Below are 11,656 nucleotides of genomic sequence, written 5' to 3'. Positions count from 1 at the left end.
CCTGTCTCCTCTTCCCCCCTCCCCCTCTATCTGCAGTAAATAGAAAGTGCAACTTATTACATAGTCTGTTTCATCAGTTTTCAAATGACCCCTTTTTCAGGCGTGTGTGCGGGTGCATGCATGCATGCGTGTGTGTGTGTGTTTTAATGGGTTCTATTGTTCTTGTTGTTACTGTAGTTTTTTCCTGTTGTTGTTGTTGTTGTTGTTCCCCTATTACTTTTGTCTTTGTTTGCTTTTTTCTTGGTCTTTAATATCAATAACGAGTGCAATACATATTATCGTTATCATCACTATCATCATCATCATCATCATCATCATGGTGTTCTTTACCTCCCTCCCTCCTTCCTTCCCTTCAAAGTACGAAACTGTGCAGTTCCCTCGCTTACACCCAACCACAGCAGGGCCAACCCAATCAAGATGCCCAGATGTCCTTCCAGGGTCATCTCATAGAAAATATTGCTTTTATTTAACCACAGGTCAGTCCTGACTGAGTAGGTCTACAATCAAAACTGTTCCAGAAATATGATCAAGCTATCTTTTTCTTCTTTCCTCTTTTTTATATCAAGGACCACATTGTCCAATGGGACCATCCTTCCTTCCGAAGCCGTCTTAAGGCATTAGGACAGAATTTGAGGAAGGAAGTTTAGCTGCCAATTCTAGCAGGCTCAATGGCACTTGGTGAAGTGTCTGCACAACGTTGGACTTTCAAATGGTTTCCTAAAAGTACCTCAAAGAATCATTCTAAAGTTCCTCATCATCATCATCATCATCTTCATCAACATTGTTATCACTGTCTTTACTGCCGTCATTTTATAATCACCATCATCATTACCATTGTCATCATTATCATCATCGTTGTCATCACCACCACCTCATTATCATCATTGTCATTGTCTCCACCACCATCATCATCATCACTGTTATCATTGTCTGTGCTGTCATCATTTAATTATTACTATTATTGACATGCTTGTCATTGATGACAAAAAGAAATCATCCCTTTCCTTGCCTGTAGATCTTTGGAATGGTGGCATGTTTGTGGTTTATTTTCTCACAGAACATCTTGCCCCGTCCTCCATAAACACATCTCATTGCTTTGTATCTACACTCATACTATTGTGGTCAATCAATACCTTTTAGATGAAATATCAGCCATTACCAAGTAATTCTATAAAGTCTCTTTCATGTATGTGTGTATGTAAGTGTTATGATAAATTTGCACATGTATGTGTATACATTTCTATATGTATCTGTGTATATATTTGTGTGTGTGTATTTATATACATGCACATATATGTACACACATAATATATATAGTATGTGTGTGTGTGTTTATATATATGTGGTATTCTCATCTAAAATAGAGACGAGTACAAATATTTTCATGTGGAATGCTACTGCCATCTCTAGCAGACGAGATGTCCAGTATTAAAGAGAGGCAGAAATAGCCTGAAACCTGCCCAAGGTGTCACGCAGTGGGACTGAGCCTGAAAGCATGTGGCTGGGAGGCATGCTTCTTACCACATAGCCATGCCTACAACAGGCTCCTTTCAGTTTCTGTCTACCAAATCCACTCACAAAGCTTTAAGCTGGTCTGAGGACTAGTAGAAGACATTTGCCCAAGGTGCCACACAGCAGGACAAAATCAAAAATTCATATATAGGTACGTGTGTGTGTAATTATCTATCTATCTCTCTATCTATCTATCTATCTATCTATCTATCTATCTACCTACCTATCTACCTATCTATCTATCTATCTATCTATCTATCTATATGCATGTACATAAGCGTAGGCAGAACATGATTGCTATCTTATAAGTGCAAATTCTAAGTGCCAATTTTATCAGATGTGTGTGTGTGTGTGTGTGTGCATACTACTTCAGTATTTATTTTAACCGACTTCAGACTTCAGGAAACATAATATTTTGTTTGTACAATGGCTGTGAGTTTCTCAGCAAGTGTACTCTTTTTTGCTATCAACTCCTGTCACTCCTTGTCACTGCACCAGAAAACTTTCCCAATCTTGTGACCTGAAGTTAATGGCCTAAAGATGTTTCTCATGATGCAGACTGGTTGGTCCTTGACACAGTTGGCAGCAGCAGCCACTGGCTTGTAACGGCTACTGTAATCAACTTCCATCTATAATTTTATTTCCTGTGTATATATGTGTGTGTGTTTGTGTGAGATAGAGAGAGCAAGAGAGAGCCTGTTTGCTTGTGTCTACATGTATATATATATATATATATATATATGATGTTGCTTTTATGGTTTAGTTCTAGGTCAGCTCTTATCCATCTAAACCAATGTTTCTCAACCATTTAAAAAATTTTTTATCTATGAACCCTTTTGATTCCTATTTTATTGCAGTAGTCCCTCGCAGCCATTCACTGTTTAAAAACTAGTCTTATAGGTACTTCTTTTGAAATTGCCCTTTTGTTATTCCCACATTCCCTATGTAAAACATCAGAAGAAGAAACCTGGCTGTTTCTTGCAATAAATACATCGAAAGCAAAATTTCTTTCATGGACCTTTGAAATACTATTGTGGATCCTATGTACTATTTTGCTTGTGTAAATCCCCAAAATCTTACATGGACCTTAGTTGATAACCACTGAAGCCCAATGCTTCTATCGACCCCTTTGGTTCCTCTTTTAATTGGATGAAACCTCACAACCATTCAATGTTTAAAGATGTCTCATTATATTTTTATAATTAAATATTTTGGGGAATTGTATTAAAAAAGTGTGAAAACATTTTGTGTATTGTAGAAATATGACCAATTTATTGCAGATAAATTTTTGTAAAATCCTAAATGGATCCCCAAGGATCATATGGACCCTCGGCTGGAAACCACTGAAATCCTATTTTTCTCAATCATTTTTTTTTTAGCTTTGAACACCTTTGATTCCTGTTTTAATTGGTTGGATCCCCACAGCCATTTGATGTTTTAAAAATCCTGTTATATTTTTTGAATTAAATATTTTTTGAAATTGTATAAAAATAAAGATTGTAAACATTACATTTGGCAGAATAATCTCAATGCTAAAGGGTTAAACTGGTCAGATCCAGTTCAAACTGGCCATATCTGACCTCTCACATCATTGAAACCTCAAAGCTATGAAATAATGTATGATTAATTGAAAACAATGTGAATAAATAAGCATTACATTTGACAGAGGAATCTGAATGTTAAAGGTTTAATGAAAGGAGATTAATTGAAGGAGATTTGGCTGCTATTTCTAATAGGTTGAGAGACAAAGCAGTTCTAGTCTTCATTAATTCTTTTGTTACCATACTTTTGTTTCAATTAATTTTGAAAATATTGAAGGAATTTAGTAAAATAACTTTGTTGTTCTTAAGCCGAAGTCTGGAACATAGATAAATTAACATGAAATTCTAAAGCACAGTTTTAATTAGATGGCTTTAAAAGAGGAAGTTTTTTATTACAGAACCAGGAGTGGCAGTTTGGTAGCAAAATGGTTAAACCAATCCTGCAATGAAGTTAATTAATAATATACCCTAATTCCTTATGTACCCTGGGCCTGTAAAACACTAGGGTCTCTGACTGTTTTAGTTAATTATTGGTGTGAAATTAATTAATGAACTGTATTCCTTACATGCAAGCCTGTACAACATGAATATATGTGGTTGCTTGTTCTGTTAGAAATAGCAGCCAAGTCTCCCTCAGATCATTCTCTGCTATTGTAAATAAGGAGAGAGTAGGACGGTGACGAGTAGAATGCCTTTGAGCATGAGTTGACAGGGTTAGGATTGACCTGGGGCTAAACAGCAAACTGAATCACGGATCTAGAACAGATGAGGGGAGGCGTCTGTAACTGGTTGTTTGACCTACTAGAAGTAGCAGCCAAATGTCCCTCAAATCACACCTTAGGAAGAAAAGATTATAACACAGAATATTAGAAAGATGATAGATTGTCTGAAACAAGTATTGGTTGGTCATGGGTGGGATGATTTTGATTATTGGTCTTTACGATCAGGCCTGGCCTGGGGCTAAACAAGAAAAACTACTGCATTCTGTGGCTGATAAAATTGTTGGCATTCTTGTTGCTGGTGTTGTTTTTTTGCAAAAATGTTGGGTGGAACAGAAAGATGTGACCATCTCTATTACAGCAGTCATTGCCACTTCCACCCTGATTTGTGTATGTGTGCGTGCGTGTGTGCGTGTGTGTGTGTGTGTGCATGCACGTGTGAGTGCAGCTGTGATGTTTTATTTTCCCTCCAGCCTAATTGAATACGAGAATACGGTAAAATTAGTATTATCACATTGGAGAGAGAGAAGACAATATTAGTCAATGACTCAAAATGATTTTGATTTTGATTTTGATTCATAGGAGATAGCTCGAGACATGTTTCAGCCTTGTTATGACTTCATCAGTGAAGTATAGATTTTTCTCTATCTGAAATAATGATGAAAGAACTATTCAGCAAATGAATGCAACCCAACATTACACACTGGTTGGGATAGAGAAATAGATCTGTATAGACCAGGGGCGGTGAAGTACCCTGCTCGCCTGCATTAAAACTTGAAGCCGCCAGCTGACAAAACCTCTAAAAAACATGATGAAGAAAATGGTTTAAGTCTTGGGAGTAAATAAAACAGTAATTCAATATAAGTTGCAAAACTATAAATTTGTACAATCAATGATGCTTTATTTTCCTCAGAACAGAAATGTCCCGTCTGTTTTTATGCACTTACAACTACCCCCTTGGTACTAAAAAAAAAGGCTCCCCCCACCCACCCTGGTTTACAGAATAAAATAACTTTGTGATGTTTTAACTTCTGCAATATTCCCTCCCCTGCTCCTCCTTCAACCCACTCTTGCCTCTCCTTATCTCGTTCTCCCTCTCCTTCTCTCTTCCTCCCCTGATTCCCCATATTCCAGATGCTTCCACTTTCATGGTTTTACTGTATTCTATTTCTTGTAGAGAATTTAGAAGTGAGAACAGGATTCTATAATGGCTGTAGTTGTTCTTTAACCCTAATTCCACCCTGATTGAGCAGAGCTCTGGTCACAGGTAGTCTAACTGTGACCATTCAAAACATTTGGTAGGGAGTGATTTGAGGAAGATTTGGTTACTATTTTTTTCATCTCTGGACCCCTTCGATTCCTATTTTGCTGGAGTGGACACTCATAGCTGTCCAGTGTTTAAAAAAACCCCAATTTTTATTATTAAGTATTTTTAGGAACTGTATTAAAACAAAAAATTGTTAAAATATTTTGTGTTGTAGAAGTAAAACTGATTTATTTCATGGAGATTTTAACAACAGCATCTTTTATGGATCCCAGTTGCGAAACACTGATATTGGGGCTCTCTCACATCAAATAGGACAGTGTTTCTCAAGCTGAAAAATGTCAGCTGCTCCCCCCTGCATTTTCTTTCTGGCAACAGAAATCTGCCTGAACAAATTCCATCTGACCCATGCAAGCATGGAAAAATGGACGTTAAAACGACGACGACGACGATGATTAAATGAATGAATAAATAATCTGTTTTGGAGTCTGTGTTGATCAGGAGAGTGTTCCTAAGGTTGGTGCTGTTGGAAGAGTCCTGAGACATTGTTGCAGTTTTGATAGCCTTAGTTCAGCTACGATAAAACAAACCTTTCATCCGGAACATTCCAGCCGTGACCAGCCCATCTTTCAGGTACTGTCTTTTTAGGACTACATAATCTAATATATAGGGGTTTATTTCCCCTAAAGATGTGTTATTAGAGAAAGATATGGCTGCTATTTCTAGCAAACTGAATGACTGCGAGGAGTCTCCCTCATTGGCCAGCGGTTTTGTAGTAGTGTTTTGGGATGTTGCGAAGGTGATTTGTGTGTTTAAGCGGTTGAGCAAGACATTCTAGCCGTGACCAGCCTTTCAAACATAATCTAAGATTATATAAGTCTTTTTGAGAGAAATCTGGCTGTTTTTTCTCGCAGTCTTAGTGGTCGTATGGAACTGTCCTCGTTTGGCTTGTTCCCATGGTGTTTGCGTGAATACTGGTGGTGATTGTTATTTTGGTGGCGAGCTGGCAGAGTCGTTAGTATGCCGGCCAAAGTATTTAGTGGTATTTCGTCCGTCAGTCCGAGGTCGACTTTCGAGTTCGATAAAATAAGTACCAGTTGAGCACTGGGGTCGATATAATCGACTAACACCATCCTCCAAAATTGCTGGCCTTGTGCCAAAATTTGAAACCATTATTATTATTATTATTATTATTATTATTGCTAAGGCGGCGAGCGAGCAGAGTCGTTACCGTTCCTGACAAAACGTTTAGTGGAATTACTTCCAGCTTTACATTTTGTGTTCAAATTCTGCCGAGGTTTACTTTGCATTTCATTCTATCGGAGTTGATAAAATAAAGGACCAAGCCCTAGGGTCGATGTAACCGACTCTTCCCCACTGTCCCAAAATGTCATGCCATGGTGCCTATGGAAAGGTGATGCTTGTGTTTTTGTGTATTAATAATGGAGGTGATGTTAGTAATTAGGAGTACGTGCTTGTGACGATCGGACAATACTGTGTAGATTGTATTGGAGAATCGTGTAACGATGTTTGTTGCTGTGTGTAGTCTGATCGTGTCCACATACTGTGAGGTATCTTTTCGTTACTCGGCCGAAATTCATGTTTGGGACGGGATGTCGTGAGAGAATGTATTCCAGCACATGATGATGTTAGTTGGCGTCCTATTATAATTCCATTCACATCTAGGATGCTTTTAAAACTGACACAGAACTCGACTAAAGAATGAAAAACAAAGTTGACCTCGACAGGATTTGAAATCAGAACGTTGAGGGCCAGGAATTAAATTCCGCAAATGTTTTCTGACGTTCTAAACGCCACCACCCTCCACCCGCTTTTCTATTCTTGTTTTTAGGTATGTGACAGTGAGATTCTGATGGGGTTTAAGTGTTGTAAGGAAGGATATGTTGTGGGTAATCAGGTCAAATTGTGAATATAAATATATTTTGACGATATGGTATTGTGGTAGGGGACATCGATCGGATGTAAGATGTAGTTGTTTGTGATGTAGTATGACAGTTAAGGTGTGTTGTGGGACTGTAGTAGTGTGGTAATCAAGACAAGTTGGGCCAAAATACGTTTGGGATGTATTGTAGCAGCGAGATCATGTATTCTGTTACATGGAGATATGTCATTTGTGATAAGCTCGTATGACAACCAAGGCATGTTATATGGCGTTGTAGATTAGTAGTGGGGGAACATGTTGCATGTATTGCTGACCAATTTACTTATCCAGGCTCTCACCATATCAAGGAGTTTCACCGTAGTCAGTCGCTCGACCTGATGATCAACCGACAGACAAATCCCTTTCAAAATTGTACCACTATTTTCAAACGAGGGACCACATAGTGATGCTGATTAAAGGCTATATTTCATCCCTTCCCAGTTACTCACACACTTTATTTCCTCTTACTTCCTTTTTGCTGCTTTTCCACATTTCGGACATTTCCCTCAGACAATTATATCTTCAAGTGCGCGCGCCTCAACACACACATATATCTATCTTCTCCTATTTTCGCGCTTTCCTACTCTATCAATATATCTAAGTGGGTGACTCCCTTCTTCTTCTAGATTCTTCTCTTCATTCTACATCCTTCCTTCCTTTCTCTTTATATATCTGCCTACTTCTTTTTCCTCTTCCTTTCTGCTGTTCTCTCATCCCCCCCTCTCTATTATCACTTTACACACTTCGTTTTCCCCCCCTTCTTCTGTCCATGTAGCACAAAATTACTTTCACTCACCATGTCACACATTCCTCCCTTCCTCCCTCTCTCTCTCTCCAGCCACACATGACTTAGTCCTTCTTTTTCTAACACATGATACCATCTTTCTTTCTTCCCCACCTCAATTATAGCCGTGTCTTTCTCTCCCGCCTCACATTCCAACTCTTTCACCAACGTCCTCTCTCTCTCTCACTTCTCTGTTTATCTCTCTCTCTCTTTCACCAACGTCCTCCTCTCCACTCTCTCATTCCCTCCTTCTACATCACCTATCTCACTCTCAATATTTCCCCTACTTAACTCCCTCTGTCACAATCCTCCTCCTCCTCCATCGGCTCCCTTTCCTTTCTTTCCCTCCCACTTCGTCATCCTATCTCCGCACCCGCACTCACACTCTAGCTTCCTGCTTCTCACTCTACTCTCTTCCTCCCTCTCTTGTTGCTACAAACCACAGCACCGAGTGGAGCTGTTGGCCTCGTCGCTTGCTACTAGTTTGTTGGTTGATTCTCACTTCCTGCATTAATTTCTTGTTTTGTTTTCCTTATTTTTTTTTACTTCTTATTGTCTTTTTTCTCTCCCTTTCTTGTTGATCCCTTCATCATCGTCATAATAATTAGTGACTTTCCTTTCTTTCTTCACTTAACAACTAACAGTCGGTGGTGTGTTCCCCTCCTGTGATTTTCCTATCATAAACTCTACGATAGAGTGCAGCGGCGGCGGCGGCGAAATGTAAAAAGTGGTGGCCTCTTACACACTGCTGTCAGTTGTGTGTTACCGCCCTAACTCAATATACTCTCCACTGTACTACATACAATATTATATTGTGTGTATGTTGTGTGTGTGTGTGAGTGTATGTTTGTGTGTGAACGGCAAGTGTCGATAGACACTGCTCTCTCTGTTCCACACTCATACTGTCACACATACACACTAAACAATCTATTACATGTACACATACACACTGCGTGAAGTTCAAATTAGAAGCTTAAGAAACGGGCCTTGCCACCATTTTATCCCATCATCAGCATCTACTCACCTACCCATCTATTCCCTTTCTTAACTAGCCACCCTATCGTCTCTGATCATCAACCTATTCTGTCTGTCCATCTGTTTATCTTTATATCTTTCTATCCATCCTTCCCTGTTCTTGTCTAGTTGGAAAGCGACGATCTCTGTCCCAAATATCTCTCTCGATCTGCCTGTCATCACACACGTCTACCCTATCCTGCCATCCTCCGCCAGCCATCTATCTACCTCTAAGCTACTCCATAACCACTATCTTTTACAACCAGCCAGAAAACCGATGGAATGACCAGCCGGCCAGTGCCTCCTACAGCCGCACACAGGTGGATAGACAGCAAACACCACCACCACCACCACCAACAACAACCACACCAACAACAGCAACACCCACAGACACACCACCATCAACACCATCACCATCAATACCCCGCACACGAACACCATCATCTATACCACCAACACCAACCACCACATTACCACTTACAACAGCAACAACAACAACAACATCTGCAGTATAGTAGAGCTAGAATGTCGGCGCCGTCAAGTGTCAGCGGAGGACGAACCAACAGGACTACTACCAACCAGAACAAACCTGATGTGATACCCTCTCCCACCATGTCCGGCTCACCCAGGGGAAAGGTAAAAAAAAAATTCACTCTAATAACCATATTCTTCACACACACACAGCTATATTTACTACACATGTAACGTTTTTTTTTTTTTTACGATATATATTTTTGTAATATATATATTTTGTCTAGGTTGATGCTTTATCAGTTTTATGTACCCATCATCTCTCTCCACCCGTATCTCTCACTGGTCCCGACCTCCTCCAACCTCACACAATTGTCTCTCCCACTGCTCCTCTCCATCCTTCCCTCTCTCTCTCTCCCTATTAGCACTTGTATGCTTTATGGTTGTCACTGCCACAGCCTTTTTCTCGTCCATTTCCATTAAATTCACCAAAACTATAATCGAGACACACACACACACGTCTCATTTACACCTCACTACACATCATAGAAAACCACACACACACACACACACATATATATATATATATATATACACACTGGTCACATACATTCACCGTTATATATACATACATTTCAATAGTTCACATTTCACAATAGTACCGCATACATCACGTACATTTGTCTGTGTGTCATGTAATGACAAGTATGTGTGTGTACATATATCTATAATGTGCATGTGTGTATAAAATGTGTATATGTATATATATACTCATGCCAGCATGGAACATGGACGTTAATGTGTGTGCAATATATATATATATATATATATATATAAATGTGTTATGCCAATTTATGGGTGCATGTGTATATAGACACTTCCACGGTAGTGAGTTATCAAAATATACGCTTTATATACATACTGCTAAATAAAACGAGAGACCTAAATTATACAGACATCGGAAACCTACTCCCATCACACATCACACCTTTATATTTCGGGGCTTACCTAAAAACATACACTTATGTTTTATATATATATATTAATTCGTAACGTACACCCAATTTAATCAGTGTGGATTTGTCTCTCTGTATATTTATTAAACCATAAACTGCCTCACACTAATTCAACAGCTGTACTACACAAGAGTTGCTTCATTATTCACACAAAAAACGGCCTCAGTGCAGTGAATTCTAGTGCTTTCTTCCTCTCTCTCTAACCCTACCACAGTTCGTGCAACAAGAACTATCTATCATCAATTACTGCTGCTACCATTAACTACTAAAGACCAGGACAGATGCCCCATCACATTTCATTTGTTTAGACCAAAGAAATCATGTCATTTATTTCTTGAATTATTATTATTATTATTATTATTATTTTGGTTTTCCTCTTTTAGCCCATTGCTTATCTATTGTCTTGTCTCATCGGAACATGTATCGCACTTGTACATTTAATAATTGCACAGATCAGCAAACTGATGCTCTCACTAATTGCACACACACGCACACACTCATACATACAAGTGTGTGTGTGTATTTAGGTGTTGTGTTAACTCCGGTTGAATTCAGCAAATGTTTTTATTGTCTCTTTTTCTTTTGTTTTTATAATATAATCGTATAAGGAGCGGGACGACTATCTTTCTTATTTTACTAGTCTATCTTTGTGTGTGTATATATGTATATACACACACACAATACACATATCCCAATCTGTCTACAACACACACTTCTGTCCATCTCTCTCTCTCTCTCTCTCTCTCTCTATCTATCTATCTATCTATCTATCTATCTATCTATATATATATATATATATATATATATATATATATATATATATATATATATATATATACATACATACATACATACACACACGCACGATGTAGCCGCCGCCATCTATGTCTTTCACTTTACAGATCTCTCTCTCCTCTCATATGTGTGTTTACGCATATATATATATAAACACTCACACGCATAGAGAGGCAGTGAGTGTATATATTTTGCTAATGATGAGGTTTGATGAGGATAGGTATGGGTATGTCGGTGTGATCAGGCTACAACCAGTGTGTGAGACATGTAAAATGAAATATGGATTGGAAAGAAGAGCAAACTCGGCTGCTTTCGCTTCTCAGTCCCGTACCGCGGCCACTTGGTCCGACACACAGACATAAGAGATATAATATGTTCCTTGTTCCATATGTCTCCTCTTACTTACATACATGGAAACTATACTAATGACTGGATGGAATTAAATATATATATATATATATATATTAACACATACACACGTGCATACGTGTGTATGTATATATAATGTACACGTACATATAGACGCACACGCGTGTATATATCGATATATATATATATATATATATATATATATATATACACATACGTACATATACAT

General features: G+C 38.5%; 1 protein-coding gene across 8 annotated transcripts in view; it reads left to right on the top strand.

The window, feature by feature from the left end:
- Positions 1–11,656, top strand: part of LOC106870514 (RNA-binding motif, single-stranded-interacting protein 2) — a 158,947-nt gene that overhangs the window by 60,138 nt on the left and 87,153 nt on the right. The window contains exon 1 of one of the 8 annotated variants that reach the window (XM_052977255.1): positions 8,182–9,412. The exons of 6 other annotated variants lie outside the window; for them this stretch is intronic. In XM_052977255.1, the coding sequence (XP_052833215.1) occupies positions 9,059–9,412 (354 nt within the window). In that variant the 5' untranslated portion in view covers positions 8,182–9,058. Of the gene's footprint in view, positions 1–8,181; positions 9,413–11,656 lie in introns of those variants that run through there. One more of the 8 variants, XM_052977256.1, reaches the window with a different exon arrangement.

The sequence above is a fragment of the Octopus bimaculoides genome, chromosome 27, assembly GCF_001194135.2.
Source record: "Octopus bimaculoides isolate UCB-OBI-ISO-001 chromosome 27, ASM119413v2, whole genome shotgun sequence".
Lineage (NCBI taxonomy): Eukaryota > Metazoa > Mollusca > Cephalopoda > Octopoda > Octopodidae > Octopus > Octopus bimaculoides.
This window is presented reverse-complemented; position numbering and strand designations above follow the sequence as displayed.